Below are 26222 nucleotides of genomic sequence, written 5' to 3'. Positions count from 1 at the left end.
GGATATTCTAAATTGGCCTTAGGTGTGAGTGCGTGCGTGTGTGTGCCTTCTATGGAAGGTTGGGCGCCGGGCTGGCAACTCAACACTGTAAAAACCTCCACTGCCAGTCATGAGCGGAGAGGTGATCCGCTGTGGTGACCCCTAACTGGGAAAAGCTGAAAGAAGAAGAAGTCCAGTCATTAATATGTGTAACAACAGTTATCCACGCCGTGCCAGTTGCACAAGTGCAATTGTCATCAGTAAGTCTAGATTTACTTCTAATAACGGTAAGCAAATCATCCAGCTTTTGATATAAGGAACACAGATCACCACTGTTATCAGCTGTTACCTTGAAATATGCATAGAATTTATTACACTGTACAAGATAGCTGTGCTTTTGCAAATCATTAATGGCCTACTCATTTAAGGAATCCGTATTCAGCTTCAGTTGAATAAAACATTATAAAAGAAAAAAAATCAAAATCAGTAACAACAGAATTCAAAGAGAACTTAAATCAACTTATATAAGAAAAATCACACAAGCAATATACAATTAAATACTAACGTAAGTACAGTAAAGTTTTGTTCTGACCGTACAAGTTCTGAAAGTCCGACAAAAGCTGTAATTCCTTTACATCGCACCAAGAAGCTCCTCTCAATCTTGCTAGCAGGTGCACTTCTTTTTAACAGTAAAGATCAATAAATCACAAACCAAGACAGGATTGTTTAGATAAGTTCTGGATTGTCCTCTCTGTGGTCTGTGTGAATTTATAACTGACTAGGCCCCTTGGGATGGCCAGAGCTTGCCTGTCTAAAACCTATCCACTTTCTAACAACCAACAGTGAAAATTAAAGGTAAAACAAAATATAAACCAAAGTAAATCTTATTGTCATTAAGCTATCCATTCCCTCCTACAAACAGTAAAAAAAAGTGTAAAAAAATAAAATGTAAAATACCACTCCACAGTAAATCACAAACAAAGATAGGATTGTTTAGTTAAGCTCCAGACAGCTATTTTCTCTGCATTCTTTTCTATCCCTATATGTCTAGATAGCCAATATCATGCATTTACATGTAGCGGGCAATAGTACACCTAGAACTGACAACCACCGGGATATGTAGAATCACCTATCCTTTTTCTACCCAAGGTTAAATTTCCTTGCAGTTCTACTCTAATTCATTATGTAGATGACTTATTTTTAACTTCAAAAATCCCAAGTGACTGCAAACAGGGTACTATTTTCCTTCTGACAAAGGATTTAAGGTCAATAAAGACAAACTGCAGTTATGGAAATTGCAGCTTCGGACTTGGGACATCTTATTTCAGAAGATGCTAGACAGATTTTGCTCTCACACATTGCTGTGATTGAAACTGCACCACACCCTACTACATTAAAATAGTTCCAAGCCTTCTTGGGACTAACAGGTTACTATTGACAATGGATTTCTAATTATGCAGAAGTCATGAAACCTTTATCAGAGTTAATAAAGAAGGTTACCCCTAAACCTTTACCCTAGCAAGAGTGTCATGAACAAGCTTTTGTACAAATGAGAACATTACTCTTAAACCCTTCTGCACTTGGGTTACCAGAATATTGTAAAATATTTTTCTTGTTCTGCAGTGAAAGGAGTAAAGCAGCCTTAGGATTATCAGCACAACATGGAAATGATGGTTATAGACCGATTGCGTACTTCAATATGAATCTTGATCCTATAGCAGCAGCTTCCTCCACTGCCTTGGGGCAGTGGCCATGGTGGTGGGCTTAGTGGAAATGGTGGCTGTTCTAACTTTTGGGCATTAGACTTATGTGGCAGTTCTGCATTCCATAAAGGCATTATTATTAAAGACTGAAACACAATGCTTGTCTGCAGCATGATTGTCTAAGTATGAATTGTCTTTACTTAATAACCCTTTTTCACAGATTGTTCAATGTCCACAACTTAACCCTGCTTCTTTAATCCTACAGCTGATGAAGGACAACTTCACAACTGTGTAGATTTTGTAATGCTATGTTCCTCCTAGGTTAGATTTAAAAGACATTCCATTGCATAATCCAGATCTAATTCTTGTTGTGGATGCCTCCTGTGTTCAAAGAGATGATGGTAAACTTATATCAGCCTTTTCTATTTGTACACAAGACAGAATTTTGCTAACTAGGCAATTAAATAGAAATGTGTCTTCTCAAATAGATGAACTTGTAGCCATCAGTGAAGCCTGTAAGAAGGGCAAAGATCAATCAGTAACCATTTTTACAGACTTGGTGATACTTATGGAGCAGTTCAAGATTTTTGTATACTTTGGAAAAAACAAGCTTATTTGACTTCAGCAGGAGCTGTTATTAAAAATTTTGTTTCTGTTAATGATTTGTTATATGTGTTACTATTATCAAAGAAAATTACTGTTAAATGTGCCGCATATAGAAGTGACAATTCCTTTATAACTAAGGGAAATAGTTTTGCAGACGTCACAGTAAGACCAGCTGGATTGACTTATCCTGTTCAGGCTTTATTTTTGCAGCAGTTAAACAACACTAACACTATTTTTTGTAGGAGCTGTTACCTCTTCAGAATTAGAAAGAGGACTTTGAAAGACTGAGGTGCATAAGTGATGGCTGCAGTTGGTCTCCAGCCCTTTTGTGGCAATACCTGGATGAACGACTCACAATCCCATGACATTTCTTAACTCAATTGATTAAACCCTACCATTTACCTTTTCATTTGGGCAAAAATGCATTAATAAAACAGATTTCCAATGATTGGTATGCCCCCCCACCATTTTTCAGAAGTTGCTCAACATTTTTTAAATACTTGTGTTGTTTGCTTAAAAAAACAGTGTGTCTAATTTTGTATTCAAACACTGAAAAAGCCTTGGGGGCTGTTCATTTCCACATAATAACACTTTATTGAACTTCTTCAAGTACTGAACTCTAAATATGCATTAGTAGTTGTTGACACTTTTTCTGGATTGGTAGAGGTGTATCCCTGTGTGAAAAATGATGCAAAGGCTGTAGCTAATAAACTATTAACAGAACCGATTCCAAGATTTGGGATTCCTTGTTGTAGTCAGTCGGATCAGGGCACTCATTTTACTAGTCAAGTAAGACAGCAGGTTTGAAAAATTCTTAATGCTAAGTTGTAGTTACATTGTCCATATGGACCACAAGCTTCAGGAATTGTGGAACAGGCTAATCAGTCAATCAAAACCCATTTAGCCAAAATCTGTGAGGAGACTGGTCTTAGGTGGCCAGAAGCTTTACCTTTAGTTTTATTAAGCATGAGAAGTGCAGTTACTATTACTAGAAAACTGTATCCTTATGAAATTCTTGTGAGCGGGCCTGTGAAAATGCCTGCTACACCCTTTCCCAAGAATCTGGAATTACAAGACATTGACAAATCAGTTTTGTTGTATTGCAGATCTCAGTGTTCTGCGTTGCAGAATTATCACAAGTGTGCTTGGGTCTATGTTATAACAGCGAACGATCAAAAGATCGGACGCTGTTATATCGAACCCAAAACAGCAAGCACGTAAATGAGCAAACTACCAGAACAGCGATTTTTTTCCCAGGGAAAAAAAAAAAAAATCACTGCCCCCCCCCCAAAAAAAACAAACAAACACACACTAAACACTATTTTAAGTGGGGGGGCTTAGCCCACCACACCCCCATGTTGGGAACTGTGCCCTTGCCCCCCCTACTTAAATATACCAACTCCGAGATCACACTACAATGCCGAAAATGGCAAAGTGATGGAAACAGCCAAGTGACTTCTTTCCCAGGGAAAGAATTCACTTAAAAGCCGCTTCGTCATTTTGCGTTTTCGACATTTGCAGTTTGACCAAGATGCATTCGACAGAATGCATCTTTGGTCTTCTGATAGGACCCCGTCTGCTTTACCTGCAGTACAATGACCTACAGAATGAGAAGGTCATGAAGTGCAGCCCAGAAATTTTGGGTACATTAAGGCACACTCCCAGAGAGACACATCCCCTTTCACCCTCATGAAATTATTGTGAGTGGGCCTATGAGAATGCCTGCTACACCCCTTCACAAGAATCAGGAATTACAAGATATTAAAGAATCAGTTTTCTAGTATTGCAGATCTCTGTCTGTTCTGTCTTGCAGATTTATCACAAGTCTGCTTTACAGAATGGGAAGGTGATGAACTGCAGTAGTACTAGCAGTTATAATATGACTAAGAAAGAAACTTTGTTGGATTTGAGGAGAAATAAGAATTTGGTAATTAAACCTGCAGATAAAGGTGGCAAAATTGTGGTGATGAGTTGTACATAATATGCAAAAATGTGTTATGAACATCTTGACAATGCAAGTATTTATGAAAAGTAGTGTAGATATGTATAGCCGCAGTGGTGCAGCATCTCCCGTTCGATTCTCGGCTGGAGTGCGGGGAGTGCCTTCTGTGTGGAGCCTGCATGTCCTCCCCGTGGTTGGGTGGCGTTTGAAAGACATGCATAAATGGGCGTGCCTTTGTTGAAGGTTGGATGTCGAGCTGGCACCTCGGCATTCGTGAAAATCTACTGCCAATCATTAGCGGACCGGAGTTCCGCTGTGGCGACCCCTAACCGAGAAAAGCCGAAACACAAACAACAAGTGTAGAAATGTATAATATTGCCATCTGTGCATATCAATTATTGTTACAGAAAGGTTGCAGGTTAGGAGATTTTACTAAAATTATGTCAAAAGAAAGTTTAATGTGGATAATTGTAATTTGGTCACCTTTTATTGTATTCTTAAAGTACACAAAGTTTAGGATAAGTTGAAAGGTTGTCCTATTGTAGCTGCTCACAAGTACTTTTTGCACAATGTAGGTATTTTTTGCATAGTCATTTGTTCCCTGTGGTACAAAATTTTCCTTCTTACGTAAGAGACTCTCAAGATTTTTTGGGTAAGGTCTCCTTTATATCATGGGAGAGTGATATGTACTGGTTGACCCTTGATGTGGTCAGCTTGTACACTAATATACAATATAGACAGGGTAGAGTCTTTGAATAATTTTTTGGGTGATTCACCCAAGTCTAATTTTTTATAGATTTTATTATATTTTGTCTAACATTTTTTTTTACTTTTAATGGTGAGATTTAACATCAGAAACAGGATACATCGATGGGGGCATCTTTTGCCCTCATGTTCTGCAAATATAGTGATGGCTAAATTTGAGCTGGAATATTTGTATAGGCATGAGTTTTTTTAATAAATATGTTGTGAAGTATTTTTGTTTTATTGATGATTTCATTTTTTATGTAGAGAGAGTACACATTTGATCAGTTTGTGGAAGATTTACAAAATAATAGGTTAGGTTTTTACTGCATTTTGAGGGGCAACAGATAAGAACTGAAGTTAATTTTTCAGATTTAGTTTTGATTGGTAAGGCTAGTAGTAAAAATTGTTACCTCTATTTATAGGAAGTCTATAGGGAGCAATGTATTTTTACATGGGTCTGGTTGTCACCCTGTACATTTAATGGAGGCATTACCATGCTTAGATTAAGTAGATTGTGTAGTCAGAATGTTGATTTTTAAAGGACGCTAATGATACTAATGAAAGTTTACTAGGAGAGGGTATAACATAAATGAAGTAGAGAAAATTTACGTAAAGTTTGGTTTGAAAGACAACAGGATGTTAATGAAGTTAGGGATGATATATCAAATAAGGCTAAGAGTTCTTCTTCTTTCGGCTTTTCCCGGTTAGGGGTGGCCACAGCGGATCATCTGTCCTCTCATGATTGGCAGTGGAGTTTTACGATGTTGAGTTGCCAGCCCAGCGCCCAACCTTCTACAGAAGGCACACACATGCACACACTCACGCCTAGGGCCAGTTTGGAATGTCCAGTCCACCTACAGCTTGTCTTTGGGATGTGGGAGGAAACCGGAGCACCCGGAGGAAACCCACACAACCACAGGGAGGACATGCAGACTCCTCACAGAAGGCACCCCAGCCAAGAATCGAACTGGAGAACCTCTTGCTGTGAGGTGGTAATGCTAACCGCTGCACCACAGTGGCTGCCCCCAAATAAGACTAAGAGTACTTTAAGTAATAAGAAAACGATGGCTATGTATTATGGTAATAATAATAATATTACTAAAAATGAGGAGAGCCGGCAGTGAGAAATATTTATTTTGTTACTATGTATAATGTATTGAATTTACAAATAGCGGACATTTTATGACATTATTTTATAGGTTCATAGGTAGGTACTAGGCTATTGGCCCTAGGGCCTATATAAGCCTAGCCAAAGGTACCCTGGCTTTCACCACCCAAGAAAATTATTTTCCTGTGCCCCTGTCGAGCAGAGCCACATAAGTGATCCCTAGGGTGAATTTCCTATCTCCCATCCAATCATCAAGTTTTTTCTTGAAGAGTGCTAATGAGGAGCTTTGTTTGATATAGATAGTTAGTTTGTTCCAGAGTATGGGAAGTCTCTGGGACAGGAATCTATCCCTCCAGCATGTTCTGTTTATTGTGGTGACAAGGTTTAGGTCCCTAGAGCATGTAGCTCGTAGGGATTGGGATTTCTTTAAGTGGAGCATGTCTAAAAGCTCTGGGTTTGACATAGCTTTGTGTGTTAGGCAGACATCGCCTCTGAGTAGGCGATATGCGATGGAGTAAAGCTACAGTTTTTTGAGACGGTCTGCGTAGGGCATCTGTTTGAGGCCAGTAATCCTCTTTGTGAGGTATTTCTGTGGCCTTTCCAGTAGTTGTAGATGTCTTGTGAGGTACATACCAAAAGGGGCATTGTACTCTATAATGTGTCTAATGAGTGATGAGTAGAGGGAAACAATGACCTCTTTTTTCCTGGATGAGAAACCTTTTGTGATGAGGTGTGCCACATAGAAGGATTTCCTGACTACTGTGGCGATGTGATTATCAAAGGAGAGACTACTGTCCACCTGTGTCACAAGGTCTCTTATCACACTTTTGGTGTTAAGTAGACTACCGCCTATGTGGTAGTTCATGGGTACAGAGTTTTTACCAAAAGGGATGATTATACACTTTTTGGCATTGAGCTTGAGGCCATGGCTTTGACACCAGGCATCTGTCTCAGCAAAGCCCATTTGTAGGATGTCCACATCTTTTGGAGTTTTGATTACGGCTCCTAGTTTGCAGTCATCTGCGAACTTCATTAGCCAAAGACCTTCTGTGTTGGCCTGTACTTCAGAGAAGTAGATAAGAAACAGGAGAAGACCCAGACTGAACCCTATGGTGCTCCACTTGTCACTGGTCTGAAGTTGGATTTGGAGTCTGCTACTTTCACAGTGTGGGTTCTGTCACTGAGCCAAATGGCAACCCATTTTGTGACATAGGGATTTATACCTAGTGTAGTGAGTTTATCTATAATTCCAGAGTGGGGAATGGTGTTGAAAGCCTTGGCGAGATCTAGATAGGCTGTGTGAACCAGCTTACCCTCATCTACGGCTTTGGTGAATGCTTCAAAGAAGTCTATCAGGTTTAGGAGACATGATCTGCCTTTTACAAACCCGAACTGGGTGGGGTCCTGAGTTTGGAGATTATCAATGTCATTGTTTATAAGTTCCATGATGATACGTTCCATAGCCTTACAGATCAGGCTCATTAGGCTAATGGGGCGGTAGTTTCCGGGGTCTGTGGTGGCTCCCCCTTTGTGGAGTGGGATAACTGTCGGTTAGCACCATTCAGTGGGCACATAGCCTGAGGTGAGGCTATGATTGAACATGGTACATTATTTTATGACAATATTATGACACAGCTCAGATGGTGTAGTGGTACATAGCTCTGACTATGGTGTACAGAGTCCTGGGTTCAAGACTTGACAGGGCTAATTATTTCACAGGAAAATAATTTTCTTGGGTGGCAAAAGCCAGGGTACCGTTTGGCTAGGCTTATATAGGCCCTAGGGCTAATAGCCTAGTACCTACCTATGAACCTGTTATTGGCCTATGTTGCTCTGAGATAGACAATTAGTTAATAGAATTAATACATTTGCACTTATTTCTTACAATAATGGTAGAAGTAGAGCTAATTTTGTAGTATATAAATGATTTGTTTTTCCTTTACCTAGTATAGAACCTTGTATAAAGATTAATGTTGGCACTTATAAGTGTGGGAAATGTTCCATTTGCCATCTTGTGCTTAATTATTTTTCTTTATGTTTTAAAGTGTCCCTGTAAGTTGTTTTGTACTGGGGAAAGTCAGTGTAAATTTAGGGTTCGTTTTCAGGAACATGTTAGGGATGCTAGAAATATGCATTTAGAAAGCTCACTGGCTGCACATTTTAAAGATTTTCATGCAGGGGATGCTTTATTATTAAGAGGGTCCATTTTGCAACAAGTTAATGTGCAGGTTGGGGAGAAGATCAGTTTGAAACATACATTGTTATATAAAGAAACTATTTACATCCTGAAATATAATACTTTAGACCCTATGGGGTTAAACAGGGATCTTGATTGGAAGTATTTGATTAATTGATGTATTGTTATGTAACCGCCCTCTCCAAAGCCAAAAACACAGCATCAATGGGACCGGACAGTGTCCCAGGCTGCGTCCTACACAAGCTCAAAAACGAACTAACCCCTCACCTAAACACACTGTTCAAACTCAGCCTCTCCACAGGCTACGTACCCATAGAGTGGCACACAGCAGTGGTTATTCTGCTCCACAAAGGTGGAGCCACAACAGACCCCGGGAACTATCGCCCTATAAGCCTGACTAGCTTGGTCTGCAAGGCTATGGAGCGCATCATCATGGAACTCATTAACAGAGACAATGGGAACCTCCAAACACTGGACCCTACCCAGTTTGGCTTTGTTAAGAGCAGATAATGCCTCCTGAACCTGGTGGACTTCTTTGAGACAGTTACCAAGGCTATAGATGAGGGAAAGGTGGTACACACAGCCTACCTAGACCTCGCAAAGGCCTTCAACACCATTCCCCATTCTGGTATTATAGACAAGCTCACCAGCCTGAACATAAACTCCTACATCACAAGATGGGCTGCCAACTGGCTCATGGACAGAACCCACATGGTGAAAGTTGCGGGAGCTAGGTCCGACGATAAATCGGTTACAAGTGGAGTTCCCCAGGGCTCAGTCCTAGGACCCCTCCTGTTCGGCATAAACTTTTCAGAGGTACAGGCAAGCACAGGAGGACTATGGCTGACCAAGTTCGCAGACGACTGCAAACTAGGGGCTATAATTGACTCTTCGACTGACACAGACATCCTCCAAAAGGGTCTCACTGAGACGGATACCTGGTGTCAAAATCATGGCCTTAAGCTAAATGCCAAAAGTGCATAGTCATCCCCTTTGGAAAAAACAAAGTACCCACAAACTACCACATAGGTGGTAGTCCCCTAAATACGGAAGACGTAATAAGGGATCTGGGGACCCAAGTAGATAGTAATCTCAACTTTGATAATCACATTGCCAAAGTGGTTAGAAAATACTTTTATGTGGCCCACCTAATTACAAAAGGGTTCGCATCCGGATCAAAAGAGGTCATTGTACCCCTCTACTCATCACTCATCAGACCCGTCATAGAATACAACGCCCCATTTGGCAACAGCTGGAAAGACCACAGAAGTACCTCACCAAGAGGATCACTGGCCTCAAACAGATGCCCTATGCAGCTCGACTGAAGAAATTACAGCTGTACTCGGTTGCATACCACCTACTCAGAGGTGATCTCTGCCTGACATACAAAGCCATGTCCAACCCAGACTTGATGGACATGCTCCACCTAAAGAAAACCTTATCCCCGTGAGCCACACGCTCTAGGGATCTAAACCTCACCACAACAATAAATAGGATGTGCTGGAGGGATAGATTCCTGTCCCAGAGACTTCCCATGCTTTGGAACAAGATCCCAATCTACATCAGGCAGAGCTCCTTGCTAACAGTCTTCAAAAGAAATCTTGACGAGTGGATGGGAAACAGAAAGTTTACCTCGGGGATCACTTCAGTGGCTCTGCTAGACAGAGGCGCAGGGGCCAACACATTCTGGCTAGGCTTATAAATGCCTTCGGGCAGATAGCCTAGTACCTACCTATGAACCTATAATTGTTTTCTTGAATTGTGCATATATATTTGTTGTGTTTTACTGAGTGTTTACTCCTTTGAAGGCTTTTGAGCTGAGGCACCAGAGTTTTTATTGTATTATTAAAGTGTTTTCTTTGTGATCTGTGGCAGTGGTTCTTTTGTTTTTTAGGTTATGAATTGCAGAGCTTGATGTGGCAGAGTTGAAGATGTTAAGATTTGCACTGGGTGTGATGAGGATGGACAGGATTAGGAATAAGTATATTAGAGGGTCAGCCCAGGTTGGAAGGTTTGGAGACAAAGCCAGAGAGGCAAGATTATGTTGGTTTGGACATGTGCTGAGGAGGGATGCAGAGTATATTGGGAAAAAGATGCTAAGGATGAAGCTGCCAGGTAACAGGAAAAGAGGAAGGCCTAAGATAAGGTTTATGGATGTGGTGAGAGAGGACATGCAGGCGGTTGGTGTGACAGAGAAAGATGCAGATGACAGGAAGAAATGGAAACCGTTGATCTGCTGTGGCGACCCCTAACGGGAGCAGCCGAAAGAAGAAGAAGGTACACTCCCAGAGAAACATACTCAGCCCCTTTCACCCTCATGAAATTCTTGTGAGTGGGCCTATGAGAATGCCTGCTACACCCCTTCCCAAGAATCTGGAATTACAAGATATTAAAGAATCAGTTTTCTTGTATTGCAAATTACTGTCTGTTCTGTCTTGCAAAATTACCATAACTCTGCTTTCAGGCATTACAGTGACCTACAGAATGAGAAGGTCATGTGTTGCAGCCCAAGGATTTTTGTCTGTGTTAAAGTACACTCCCAGAGAGGCACACAGCCCCAGATGTAAGGAGCCCTACTTGGTTTTGTTCACCTCTGCTACTGCCATCTGTTGTGATGACCTCCCCATATGGATCCATGTGTTGTACGTCGAGAAGACCCTCCCTCATGATTGGTGCAGTCAAGCCCTCATTTAAATCATTCTACATGAACCAACACAAACTATTGCAAGCAGAACAAGATGAAAAAACAGGATACAATTACATCTGGAGTGACAGCTAATGATGTTTTGCCTCCAGGACAAGTCAAGAACATAATATGAATTATTTGCCTTCCATACTGGATTCCATATTTGCCATTTGTATTGAATCTGGAAGTGAATGCAGTTGAGTAACCCTTTGTACCAGACCTGGAAGTAAAAGCATGTGATCCTTCTTCTTTAACATCTGCTGTGTTTTTTTCTTACTTTGGAATCCAACACCAATGATTCATCATGCCTTTTGGACAGTGACATAAACAATGTATTATCCAAACCAAATTTATTTGTGAAGTCATTTGCACTCAAAGCTTTTCATCAGAGATTATTTGGTGATTGATTTTGTATTGACTATGAACAAACAACTCAATACCCATGTTTGCATTTTCTCCAAAACCCTTTCCTGCCCCAACATGCTAATTTTTCTTACGGACCTGTTATTGGGACAGCTACCATCATCTTCATCGTTATTTTAGTTTATTTGCTTTGGCCATCCAGAACCATGAAGACATCATCATCTGCAACCATAAGTACTGACCCGTTTCTTAACAGGCATACAGGCATTACTAAAAACAGAGGCAGGCATTTAGTTAAAATTGAATCAAGAACACCTGAACGGCAACCTTGATTAATACTTTTCTACTGCTTTGTACACCTATGCAGGACTCTCAATAGCAATGACTGTTGGAGTTTTGTGCGTTTACCTATTGCACATGATGGGGATATTCCATCAAGCCTATACCAGTAAATGATACAGCACTTTAGACTGCATTTTGTAGTATTTTTCTCACTAAAAGTTGAAAGGTTAAACATGCTCCTACCCCCTTTTCATCTATCAATGACTGGTAAAGGGCATGCTTGCTACTGTAAAAATGGAAGCCCTTTTTGTTGGAAACAGTGCTTGCAATTTCACTTGGAGAATTTATGATAGTGCTGAAGGGCAGGGTGTGGCAGCATTGCATGAGTATTATTATATTTATGGAGAGCAAGTTTATCTCTGGTAACCTACAGACTGGTCTGGTTGTGGTTATATAGGTCATGTTATGCCAGATATATGACATACGGCTGTTTTACCTGAAGGTAGGATCCATAATGCTCATCACAGAAGAGATACAAAGACACTCCAAACAAAGTTGGAAAATGTGTGCCTCCTGGGTTTATCATAATACTGTTCAAAAGGCTGCTTTTAAAGAACTTGCTCACATGGACCTTGGTGCTAGGGTAATTTCTAAAGCAAGAATTATGCCAGCTTATAGGGCAGTGAAGAGGAAACAGTCATAGCTCTTAGAAATTTTAAATAATTCTAACTTTTGAATCCATTAATTTGACTACTCAAGAAATGACTGTCATGGGTGGTGTGGTGTTACAGAATCGGATGGCACTTAATCTCACCTTCACTATTAAAATAGGGGTATGTGCACACTCATGAAAACAGAGCGCTGTTCTTTTATAGGTTCATAAGTAAGTGTAAGATTATGCTCAACAATATACTAAGGTTGAAAGTAACTTTTCTATAAATTTGCAACCTAAATAAGGAATAAGATAAAGCTTGCTTAAATGCAGAAACAGAGTTTAGTAATATGTAGCATCCATACTAAATGACTGTGGCTTAAAAAAATAAGGAACTTGCTTATGAGTGTATTACACACACATCAAGAAAGCTGACTTCTTACAGACATGACAAGAATGTAATTTGCTTTCTTTAAAGAACTGACAACAGGACATGTTTTTCTAAGAAAGTTTAAAAATATGCTTTTCTAATCCACAAGGCATTTCCTTGAAGACAGTTTACTTATCAGCATTTGCACAAGAACAGATGGGTCAGCATTTGCGTCATCAAGGCAGTATCTTTCCAAAACCAAGAGGGTGTGTGTTTGACTAAAAATATATATAAAGTCTGTATTAAATCTAGTTATGTTAGGGGTAATGGTAGGGACACATTTTGTCCTGAGGTAAATGTTATATCTCTCACATCATCTGTACTATATGAGAAGTAAAGTAGAACATTTTCTGAAGCTGTAACAGAAGTATGTGTGGTTTATTATAAAAGTTATTGGTTACTGCTCTTAAAGACAGGTGCTGCAAAGTATATTCTCTCATCAGTGTATATTCTGCAAGTTTCTGTATGCAACAGACTGTGAATGTAACTATAACCAGACTTTGATTCCAGCAGAATCCAGCCAGCAAGACTGAGTGTCTTAAGAAGACTTCAAATCCATCACTGTAAGCATCAGAGTAACAGCATAGCACTTTGGCGCAATAAAGTAAAATTTTCAGCAAGTACTAGGCTATTGGCCCTAGGGACTATATAAGCCTAACCAAAAGGGTACCCTGGCTTTTGCCACCCAAGAAAATTATTTTCCTGTGCCCCTGTCGAGCAGAGCCACAGAAGTGATCCCCGGGGTGAATTTCCTATCTCCCATCCAATCATCAAGATTTTTCTTGAAGAGTGCTAATGAGGAGCTTTGTTTAATACAGATAGGTAGCTTGTTCCAGAGTATGGGAAGTCTCTAGGATAGGAATCTATCCCTGCAGCATGTTCTGTTTATTGTGGTGACAAGGTTTAGGTTTCTAGAGTGTGTAGCTTGGAGGGATTGGGATTTCTTTAAGTGGAGCATGTCCAACAGTTCTGGGTTTAACATAGCTGTGTATGTTAGGCAGAGATCGCCTCTGAGTTGGAGATGTGCGATGGAGTAAAGCTGGAGTTTTGTGAGACAGTCTGCGTAGGGCATCTGTTTGAGGCCAATAATCCTCTTTGTGAGATATTTCTGTGGCATTTCCAGTTGTTGTAGATGTCTTGTGAGGTACATACCAAAAGGGGAGTTGTACTCTAAAATGGGTCTAATGAGTAACGAGTAGAGGGGAACAATGACCTCTTTTTTCCTGGATGAGAAACCTTTTGTGATGAGGTGTGCCACGTAGAAGGATTTTATGACTACTGTAGCAATGTGATTATCAAAGGAGAGACTACAGTCCACCTGTGTCCCAAGGTTTCTTATCACACTTTCGGTATTAAGTAGACTACCACCTATGCACCTATGTGGTAGTTCATGGGTACAGAGTTTTTACCAAAAGGGATGACAGTGCACTTTTGGCATTGAGCTTGAGGCCATGGCATTGACACCAGGCATCTGTTAAAATGAGGCCCTTTTGTAGGATGTCCACATAGTTAGGAGTTTCGATTATGGCTCCTAGTTTGCAGTCATCTACAAACTTTGTTAGCCAAAGACCTTCTGTGTTAGCCTGTACTTCAGAGAAGTAGATACCAAACAGGAGATGACCCAGGACTGAACCTTGTGGTATTCCACTTGTCACTGGTCTGAAGTCGGATTTGGAGTCTGCTACTTTCACAGTGTGGGTTCTGTCAGTGGGCCAGTTGGCAACCCATCTTGTGACATAGATGTTTATATCTAGTTTAGTGAGTTTATCTGTAATTTCAGGGTGGGGGATGGTGTTGAAAGCCTTGGCAAGATCTAGATGGGATGTGTGAATGACTTTACACTCATCTATGTCTTTGGTGACCGCTTCAAGAAGTCTATCAGGTTTAGGAGACATGATCTGCATTTTACAAACCCAAACTGGTTGGGGTCCAGAGTTTGGAGATTACCAATGTCATTGTTTATAAGTTCCATGATGATACATTCCATGGCCTTGCAAACCAGACTCGTCAGGCTAATGGGGTGGTAGTTCCCAGGGTCCGTGGTGGCTCCCCCTTTCTGGAGTGGGATGACTATCGCTGTGTGCCATTCAATGGGCACAAAGCCTGAGGTGAGGCTATGATTGAATATGGTACTTAGGTGGGGTGCCAGTTCATTCTGTAGTTCATGTAGAATGCAGCCTGGGATGTTGTCAGGTCACATGGATGCTGTGTTCTTGACTTTGGAGAGTGTGTTTTTTACCTGTGCAGCCATGATTACAGGAACTTTGCATTCTTCCGGTATAGAGATTGGCTCTTTAGTGGGTGAGAGGGGGTAAAGTTAGCACTGAACCTATCTGCCAGGATGTTGGCAACATCAGTTGGTTCTGTATATTTAGTGCCATTGTGCTGTAACTCAGAGCAGATCTGAGTGTTGCCATTGACATAGCTATAGAATGCTTTGTGGTTGTCTTTAGAATCAGTGGCGATTTTGTTTTCATAACTAGCTTTGGAGGATTTTATGAGAGATCTCAGCTTTTTACTGAGGCTGACCAGGGAGTTCCTCCAATCATGGGATTTTACTCTGTTTTGCAACAGTTTCTTTTTTCTGTTGTAGAGTTTGTTTATGGCAGGGGACCACCAGATTGGATTCCTTTTTTTGGAGGATAGCATCTTGGTTCTGTTAGGTATAGCATGATCCATGCACTCGTGTAAGTGCTTATAAAGTGCATTTGTGTAGGGTTCAGCAGTTGTACCTCTATTGTCCATCTGCATGGGTGTTGTGAAGTTTACCACTTCTGTCTTAAGAAGCGTGAAGTTGGCTTTGGAGAAATTTTTTATGGTGATTTCACCAATGGGGGGTGTGGACGGAATGTGGATGTCTAGGATGATTAGCTTGTGGTCGGATCTGACCAACGAGGAATTGACCTCTGGTATGGAACACCAGTTGCCCATGTTGGTAATGACCAGGTCTAGGATATTGCTGCCCCTGGTGGGGGGTGTGGATAAGTTGATCCAAGGCGGTGGAATTTATGAATTCCAGAAAACGCTGAGCAAAAGAGTTGGTACATGAGTAGTTTTCCCAGTTAATGGTGGGGTAGTTGAAATCACCCATTATTAGGGTATTAGATTGTACCCTAATATTTTCCAGTGTATCAAGAAATGAGGAGTGGGAATCCTGGAGCATGGTGGGGATCTGTAGCAAGCTACAATTTGGATTGTGGTCTTGCCCAGAGTTAGTTGCACTTGGATAATCTCGGATGCATTATGCTGAGCAACTAGCCTGGAGGTGTAGATATCCTTAATGAATATGGACACGCCTCTGCCTTTAGTATTTTGATCCAGGTTAGGTGGCTGAAAGGTTGGTATGAATTATAGCCTGGTAATGCAGGGGTGCTTTCTGGAGCCTTGAACCAGGTCTCAGATGCACAGATGCCGATGTTCTCCATTTTAAGGAGTGCCTCTAGTGAGTGCATTTTAAGGTTTAGACTTCTAGCATTGAGTAGCATTACACTCAGAGTTTGCTTCCTTGTACCTGTTATGGTGGTGAGTGTGGCATTTGAACCTTGCCTAAAAAGGCACTATATGGGGTGGCAAGAGCCTTAGCCAGTATCCAGAATCCCAAGGGCAGCAGGTGCAGGCCCTCTCTGGCAAAGCATTGTGGTCTGTCAATCATGTCATCCCAGGCAGACAGATACTGGATCCTCCTAGAGTGACACCAGTAGCTTAGCCAATTATTGAAGTCAATCATTTTGTCCTTGTACTGTGGTGTCATTCTGGGTGATGGCAGGATGCTACTCAGGACTAGGGTCATACCTGCCTGGGCTACAAGATTGGAGAGCTCCTCCATGTCTCTTTTCATGTAGTCCAGGGAGGTACACCTCAGGTCATTCACACCAACATGGACAATGACAGTGTCATATTTGTACTTGTTGTGGAGTGACCTGAGTGTGTGCATTATGTGGCGGATCCTGGCACCCGACAGGCAGCTGACAGTAACTTTCTCCTTGTTTAGCCTGGTGAGTGGAACATCAGTGTGCCTGACTATAGAGTCACCTATGACTAGAGTGTTGGGTACGTTGTTATGCCTTATGGGCTGTGGTTGAGTGGCACACTGTGGGCTATGTGTCATTTGGGTTGAGTTGGGGGGTGGAGGTTGCTTGCGTTTCTGCTTTGGAGGTCCCTGTTGCTTGGGTAGATTTTTTTTGAGAGCATCTACGAATGTAGTTGTGTGTTTTGTGTTTCTATGTGTGTGTCTTGATGGTGTAGGTTTTGAGGGACTATGTGATGAGTGTGGTGTGGTGCAAGTGTTTACCCTCTCCTCTTGACTGTCTAGTCCAGTCTTGGGTGAAGAGAGCTTTGCTTCCAGTTTGGCTAAATAAGTGGACCTCTCACAGGTTATAGTGTTGGGTGGTAAGAAGAGAGGGTTGTCTGTGTACATACAATGCAAGTTACTGAACTTTCACATGCTGAAGAAGCTGATAGTTCCCAGTAGGCATGGTTAACTAATCTTTTTTTTGGATGAGAAGGAGGTATTTTGAAGTTTTTATGCTTGTAGCTGTTACAATTTTGTTATTAGATCTTATACTATTTATGTTAAAAGCTTGTATTTTAAAGTTATTAGAATCCAGAAGGAGTGTCAACTTACAAATATATTAGGTTAAATTGGTGCCACTGACTACATCAGATAAAAATCATAGTGCATTAGGGGGTGAAAATAAAGTGATGCAAGATTTTAATAGATTGTATGATAATATATATATGTATATATATATATATATATATATATATATATATATATATATATATATATATATATATGGATCTCATACTATTGAGCGAAAGCTCAAACAACCGAAACCACATCGGCCGAACACCCTTTAGTAAAAGTGCTTTTCACTGAAAAAAGCATTTTCGCTAAAGTGTGTTAAAAAAACTAGAAAACAACAAAAAAAAAAAAAAACACATAGTACTCACGTTTACGCAGGGGGACAATTCTCACTCCAAGATCGCAGTACAGTGAGGAAAAAGGAATATTCCCTTATCCTCACTGTGCTACGATCTCAACAACAGCCATCTCCCCACATTTTTATCCTTATTTAAGCACACTTTTGCAAAAGTACTTTTTCGGTGAAAAGCACTTTCGCGAAAGTGTGCTCGGCTGTTTCACTTTCGTTGAAACGTCTGTTCGATTAGAGTATGGATTTCATATGTATATGTGTGTGTGTATGTATATATATATATATATATATATATATATATATATATATATATATATATATATATATATATATATATATATATAGATATATATATATATATATATATATATATATATATATTCCCAAACATTTAGCACTCGAACACAGGAGACATAGTGCCTATGTCTCCTGTGTTCAGTGCTAAATGGTTTTGGGAATGTGTTTTCTTTTCCGCACCTACATTGGACCGCATGATCACTTTTGGGTTTGTTTTATATATATATATATATATATATATATATATATATATATATATATATATATATATATATGTGTGTGTGTGTTTCTATTGCTAGTAAGACTATGTTTTTGAGATTACTATATAGAAATTGTTTGTGTCAGGGACAGAAGGAAATTGCATGAGAAGAGTGTCTGACATCAAGTGAAAAAAGTGTCCGCTCATCTGAAAACCTATAGTCATTGTCCAGTCATAAAGAAATACATGATATAAATAATGCTTTCCATCATCAGCTGGGGTGAGGCATACAGAAAAGGAAAAATATTGAGTGTGTATTTTATTTTAAATATGCTTTTATATCTCAAGATAGATTCCTGAGCGTTTCTCAGTCTGCTTCTGTTGATTTACTTCCTGACAGATATTAAAAATGCTAGCATGGCAAAGTGTAGAAAGTCCTTCTGTGGAATTTGGAACTTGTGCCTAATATGGAAAATCATAAACATAGAGTCAAAAGATCTTAGCACATTTAATTCTGTATGGTTCATTTTAATTGGTCAGTTGTTGTTCTGTGATTGTTACAGTAATGTTAATTTTAATCAGAAAAGGTATTAAAAAATGTATGATTCTCCTGTTTGAGGACACGAGGACCTTGATTTCCTTCTCTATGTTCCTTTCTTTATAATAAAAAATTATTTGTTCTGTGCTGAAATGTGTCATGTGAAACTTATTTGGTACTTTAACAATCTTAAGCCGTTTCCTCATTTTTTAAAGACATAATTAATTTTTTTCTTCATGTATTACTGAGTGTATTCAAGCTGTACTTTCCCAGACACAGCCTATAATGAGAGAATAGAAGGAGCCCACCATAGACGAATTAAGAACAGAACTAAGGAAATGTAGCCAGAGAAAGCAGCAGGCTCAGATAAGGTCACAGCAGATATGATAAAGATATTGGGTGAGATAGAAGAGAAATGGCTCCTGAGGGTACTCATAGTACTATGGCGAGAGATGCGTATCCCAGATGACTGGAGAATAAGCATACAGGTGCCAGTGTTCAAGAACAAATGGGACATTCACAACAATGGACACTTCAGAGGTATGAAACTCCTGTCACATTGCATGAAAGTTCTGGAGAGGGTGATTGATAAATAAATATGTAGAGGAGTAGAAATTAAGATGGGAGATGAGCAGTTTGGATTCAGGTCAGGATGCAGCACAACTGACCCAATATTTGCAGTGGACAGATACTTGAGAAAAAAATAGAAAAGAGTCCACCTGGCCTAGACTTAGAGAAAGCATACAATAAGCTCCAGCAAAAGCTGATTTGGGAAGTTCTGCAGAGTTCGAAGTCCCAGAAACATTGCTAGAATTAGTGCAAGCTACAAAACAAAGACCCAGTGACTCAAGTACAGTGTTCAGTTTCACAGACCTTAAGGCTGCGCTCTGAACCCACTACTGTTCATATTGGTGATGGACTACATTGCCAAACTGGTCAGAGAGGACATATATGATGATGGACTACATTAGCAAACAGGTTGGAGGGCAGATCAACAAAGCTGCTGTATGCAGATGATGTGGCATCATAGTCAGAATAGGGGAATGGAATGCAAAACTGAAGGCATGTGGGTGAAACTGAGTACAGATAAGACAGTTGTAATGGCAGCAAATAAATGGTGGGAATCAGAAGAAACTGACAATGAAATAAAAGGGAACAGGTTAACAGCTTCTAGTTTCTGGGAGGTGCAAAGAAGGGAAGTCTGAATGAGGAGGTCAAAGCTAGAATCAGAGGAGTTGCAGCCAAATGGAACAGAATGTCAGGTGCAGTGTATGAGAGAAGAATGCCAAAGAAGTTGAAAAGCAATGTATATAAAACAGAAACCTGAGCAGTAAAGACAGAGCAGTTGAGGAAACTAGAGGTGATGGAGATAAAGTGCCTGAAATGGGTAGGATACACACTGTGAAACAGATGAATTAATAAGGACATAAGAGCAGAATACAAAGTAGCTCCAATTGTAGAAAAGGTCAAAGAGGACAGATTATTGTGGTTCAAGCATGTGTAGAAATGCAGAAAACAGTATGGTGAAGAAGGGACAGACAGCAATAAGGCAAGAGGAAACGAGGGCATCCAGCAGAGAGGTAGATGGATTGTGTGAGAGAAGACCTGCGATGGTCAGGCATGAGTGATGACGAAGGTAGGAAAGAGGCATTAAAGTGAGATGGTGACAGTTGACATGACACCCTGACCCCATGTAGAAAATGGGGAAAAGTGGATGATGGTGATGATGACGACGAGGATGGTGATGATGATGATGACGATGATTCTGTTGCCAGCCCTACTTTGAGTAATAATTCACTGGTTAATAGAAGAAAAGAACATAAGGGGACTATTCCAACTGATAAGCTACTCATGAAATTGTTGAGTCGTCACTTACCTATTACTTTCTAGGAAGAAATGGAGAGATGATTTTGGCAAATTACTCACCAGTAACTAGGTTTAGCATAATCCATTCAATTGTTTTTGAAATATTTTAGTTTCAGCTGTATGTGCAGTCACATCAAGTTAAAGCTAACAAAGTATGTGTATTTTCAGGTGCCAGAAAGATTTGAAGATGTTGCCATTGAGTTCTCAAGTGAAGAATGGAGGATGCTGAGTAAAGAGGAGAAAGTGTTGTACAAAGAAGTGATGGTAGAGAACTTTGAGAACATGGTTTCACTGGGTAAGAGAACAATCTCAGAAGCACCATTGTTATTTGTGGGTACACCTGTGTATATACACACAGTTTGCTCTTCCTTGTAAAGCTAAAATGCTGTTGTGTGAAATGCAATTATACATGTTTTAGGAAATTCTATTCTAAAAATGTGCTACCTTATGCAAATTAAAGGGCTGTTAACTACATTTATCTTGTGTATTTTCTTTAATTTATCTATTTTTTCACTTTGTAAATATATAACTTCATTGTTCACAACTGTCTTTTTCATAAGTGAATTAAGTGCTTTAGCCTGGTTAACTAATGTGTCCACAGTCAGTCATTTTGCAATCAGAGATTCTGAGAGTAAAATACATATCTGTGTGAAATCATGTACTTTACTGCTCAGTAGATGTTTGTGTGACACTATCTTTTGCTAGAAGAGGTGAGGAATTCCATCCTAAAGCTAAAATATGTTTTTTTCAGTAGTTTTTTACCTTGATTTTGGAAAGACTTTTTATGATTACTTTGCAGTATCAGATCATTGAATCCTGAGTCACTTAACACTGAATATACAATACAGAAACATGCATACGTGCTACACAACATATCATGAAACTGTCTTTAAGATTTTCTTGTCAGGACGTCAAAGTGCAGCAAGTGATATCAATAATTTCAGTAGGGGTAGTGTGTTCATCAGTCTGTAACTTCTGACAAAATCAGACATCAATGCCTACTGTCTCAAAATGAAGAAAACACTAAAAATATATAGTTTGTTACATGGCACTTTCATTTCACATACCCTCTCGACCATAGCTCTTAAATTATTTCTCTGAAATTCAAGACAAAACCAAAATAAGGAACAAAGACCCCAGATCAGGGATACTTTGTAAAATATTGAAAATGGGTGTAGTAAAATTTATCAAAATTACAGCTGGTTAACATTGAAAAAGTTGATACAAGTTAATAAAAAAATAAAACATCGACACTGAAATGCACATGCTGTCAGGCATAATCTTGGAGCATGTAAATAACAAAAACATGTTTTTTTCCAGGGGAAGGGGGTCAAAGCCCACCTGCTAATCATATATACCAACTGAGATTGTGCCAAACTGGATAAAGAGCATATTTCCCATTGCTGAGTTCTCAGCCTTCTTGTAGACAAGAAAGCTGTCAACTAAACCCATTTTTGACTAACATAAGGACCCCCATGGACAATATCCACTTAAACTCTGAGGGAATAAAAGGATTTATATTAACATGCACTATTTGAAAAATAAGAGCTTTGGGTAATAATGAAAAATACTGAATGCAGCATACCATCCACTGCTCATTATCACATAAAGCTCTTGGTCCAGAAATAAACTGACAGTTTTAGTGTTACAGTAGACTTAAGTAAAACTTTAATACTATTTTTCAATAAATAAAAAGATCAAATAAAGTATTAATGATTTTGACAACTCTGACAGGGGCATTCTTTATTTGTTGTGTTTCCTGTTCTCTGCACTTACAAGTTGCTTTCTGTCTGACAGTCAGACTGCCACCAACTTATCCTTGTGTTTTATTGCTTTTTTGTGGGGTGGGCAAAGGGGTATGAGGTGGTGAAGAGGGGAGGAGAAGAGCACTCTGTGAGTAGCATTGTAATGCAACACTGTTTTTACACTGCAAAAAAGTGCATGGTATTGTAAACAAGTAAGTGGATGCTTATGGGTAACAATGCATGATATAATATAGGCATATTCATAATTATATGGCTGAATGTTCAGTAGTCCATTAATGGATTTTTTTGCACTGTGCTGCACTAGTTTAATATTTTGAGATAATAAACTGGCATCCACTGTATTCTGCCTGTAAGTAGTCATCTTGGGATTAGTGTATCTGTTTTCTCCTGGTGAGCGAAGCAGTACAGGGATATTATTTCCTGGAGACTGCTGGTCATCAGAAAGCCTAATAACTGCTTTTGGAATTTGTGCTCATATTTTACTCCTGGTGAGAGAAGAAGCAGAGGGCATTGATTCCAAATAATGATGATATTAATGATTTTTCTTTTTTTGAATGTAATAATAGGGAACATTTTACTGAATTTAACAGCAAAGCAAAGGGTGCTTATTTTGTTACTGTTTTTAATGTTCTTAGTGAGAAAATTGTCAAACTCTTAGTTTTTCTTTTGGCCTATGTTATTTAAGGATAGGAAATTGGCCAGGAAACCTTTGGTTTCCTTTAAAGTAGGACATAGTAAAGATCATATAGTGGTACATAGTAGATTTCAAATGCCTGATATTGAGGTTATTAAACTGTCCTTTTCTAATGTAGGTACTTTTCCATGTGGTAATTGTTCTGTTTGTTCTTTTATTGTAAATAGTTTTTTTTAGAATTAATAATGTTAAGCTTAGTCCTAACCGTTTTTTTCATGTAATACTGTGGGGGTTATCTATGTGTTAAAGTGCCCGTGTGAGACATATTATATAGGTGAAAGCGAAAGAATGTTTAAAGTGAGGTTTCAGGAACATATTAGAGACATAAAAAACAATAATTGTGATAATCATATTGCAGTACATTTTAGAGATTACCTTTCGGGTAATTTTAAACTCCTTAAGGGATGCATTTTTGAAAAAGTTAATGTCTCTATGGGAGAATTGGTTTCTGTTAAAAATAAACTTTTATATAAAGAAACCATATTTATTTTAAAATATAATACACTGAGTCCAATGGGGTTAAATATTAAACTTAATTGGAAGTATTTAATTAATTTATGGTTTTGATTGGTTTAGTAATTAATTGAGATATCAGGAGGAAAGTTAGTTTGAATGGTTTATATAAGCATATTTTCCATTCTGACCATAGCTTTCTCTTTAAAGTGATTTAGTTAACTACTAAAAATACTTGAGGTGGGGACCTCCTTAATAAAACTGGGGTTAATGAACTTAAGTGGATTCTAACTTTGCAAGCAGACAGGAATTATGGTTTGAATGAAAACACCTCACTAGGACCTTATTTAAAAGGATGCAAGATTAAGCACTGATTTGATACCATAATATTTAATAGGACTTTATGTCAACTGTTTTTATTGTGAATTCTGATTGGATGTTTTCATTTTTAAATTGTATTTAAGTTGTTTCTCGGCTTGAGGAAAGGTACTCACAAGAGAGGAGAGTGTGTTGAGCAGATGGAAAGAGTATTTTGAGAGGCTGATGAATGAAGAGAATGAGAGAGAGAGAAGGTTGGATGATGTGGGGATAGTGAATCAGGAAGTGAAACAGATTAGCAAGGAGGAAGTAAGGACAGCTATGAAGAGGATGAAGAATGGAAAGGCTGTTGGCCCAGATGACATCCCAATGGAAGCATGGAGGTGCTTAGGAGAAATGGCAGTGGAATTTTTAACTAGATTGTTTAATGAAATTTTGGAAAGTCAGAGGATGCCTGAGGAGTGGAGAAAAAGTGTTTTGGTACCTATCTTTAAGAATAAGGGTGATGTGCAGAGCTGCAGTAACTACAGAGGAATAAAATTGATCAGTCACAGCTTGACGTTATGGGAGAGAGTAGTAGAAGCTAGGTTAAGAAGGGAGGTGATGATTAGTGATCAGCAGTATGGTTTCATGCCAGGAAAGAGCACTACAGATGCGATGTTTGCTCTGAGAGTGTTATTGGAGAAATACAGAGAAGGTTAGAAGGAGTTGCATTGCGTCTTTGTAGACTTGGAGAAAGCATATGACAGGGTGCCTAGAGAAGAGTTGTGGTATTGTATGAGGAAGTCGGGAGTGGCAGAGAAGTATGTAAGAGTGGTACAGGATATGTACAAGGGTAGTGTGACAGTGGTGAGGACTGCAGTGTGAGTGACAGATCCGTTTAAGGTGGAGGAGGGATTACATCAAGGATCAGCTCTGAGTCCTTTCTTATTTGCAGTGGTGATGGACAGGTTGACAGATGAGATCAGACAGGAAGCCCCGTGGACTATGATGTTTGCAGATTACATTGTGATCTGTAGTGAGAGTAGGAATCAAGTTGAGAAGACTCTGGAGAGCTGGAGATATACTCTAGAGAGCAGAGGAATTTAGGTCAGCAGGGCTAAGACAGAATATATGTGTGTAAATGAGAGGGAGGGTAGAGGAATGGTGAGGATGCAGGGAGTAGAGTTGGTAAAGGTGGATGAGTTTAAGTACTTGGGATCAACAGTTCAGAGTAATGGTAAATGTGGAAGAGAGGTGAAGAAGAGAGTACAGGTAGGGTAGAATGGGTGGAGAACAGTGTCAGGAGTAATTTGTGACAGATGGGTACCAGTAAGAGTGAAAGGGAAGGTCTACAAGACAGTAGTGAGACCAGCTATGTTATATGGGTTGGAGACAGTGGCATTGACAAAAAGGCAGGAGTCAGAGTTGGATGTGGCAGAGTTAAAGATGTTAAGATTTGCACTTGGTGTGACTAGGATGGATAGGATTAGGAATCAGTATATTAGAGGGTCAGCTCATGTTGGACAGTTTGGAGACAAAGCAAGAGAGATGAGATTGCGTTGGTTTGGACATGTGCTGAGGAGGGATGATGGGTATATTGGGAAAAGGATGCTAAGGATGAAGCTGCCAGGTAAGAGGAAAAGAGGAAGGCCTAAGATAAGGTTTATGGATGTGGTGAGAGAGGACATGCAGGCGGTTGGTGTGACAGAGCAAGATGCAGAGGATAGGAAGAAATGGAAAGAGATGATCCGCTGTGGCAACTCCTAACGGGAAAAGCCGAAAGATGATGATGATGATGATTTAAGTTGTTCCTCTGCTTGTCTGAATTTAGTCTGAAGAAGTGATTATGCATGAAAGTGCTTACATTTGTATTTAATAGTCAGTTAGCAGCACAACAGACACCTTTTAATCCACAGAGATAAAATTCACAAGTAACGGTTAAGTGCTTTCATCTGCCATAACAGAGATCTTCAGAACCAAGTTACTCAATCAAATTAACAATTAAATAGCAAAGCTAGTGCTTCCTGTAAGCCAGTACATTTGCTTTCAGCATGCTGGTCTTAAAGCACTTTTACAACACATTTAAAATGTATTTAAAATGTTCCTAAAATAGATGAAAACATATTGTTGCTAAAAACAAAACATTAAACTTGTTGTGCCCTTCTTTTTAACTCACTAACAATTGAAATACACTCATTTAGTCCTGGCAGATAGGTAGCATCAAATTTAAGTTGCCATTTCATTTCTTTATGCAGCAATCTATTTTCCCAGTCCCCAGTGATATCTTCCATTGAGAGTTGTTCCAAAATCAAAAAATTACATTTTAAAAAACAGTACAATATACAGTGTCTAGCTAGCGCACTTTTACTGTCCTTTTTCTTTATACGGTACACATGCTGATAAATTCTTTGCTTCAATGAATTAATAGTTTTTTCCAATGTAAAATGCATTGCTCTTCTATCTACGGACCCTGGTAA

The 26222-nt window shown here is 39.4% G+C and overlaps 1 protein-coding gene across 1 annotated transcript in view; it reads left to right on the top strand.

The window, feature by feature from the left end:
• Positions 1 to 26222, top strand: part of LOC122797901 (zinc finger protein 595-like) — a 143689-nt gene that overhangs the window by 7508 nt on the left and 109959 nt on the right. Inside the window, exons 2-4 of the mRNA XM_044066419.1 lie at positions 3395 to 3505; positions 4102 to 4215; positions 20701 to 20827. Of these exons, the coding sequence (XP_043922354.1) occupies positions 3395 to 3505; positions 4102 to 4215; positions 20701 to 20827 (352 nt within the window). The remainder of the gene's footprint in view (positions 1 to 3394; positions 3506 to 4101; positions 4216 to 20700; positions 20828 to 26222) is intronic.

This window comes from Protopterus annectens, chromosome 3.part1, assembly GCF_019279795.1.
Source record: "Protopterus annectens isolate FY-2018-M chromosome 3.part1, PAN1.0, whole genome shotgun sequence".
NCBI lineage: Eukaryota > Metazoa > Chordata > Ceratodontiformes > Protopteridae > Protopterus > Protopterus annectens.
This window is presented reverse-complemented; position numbering and strand designations above follow the sequence as displayed.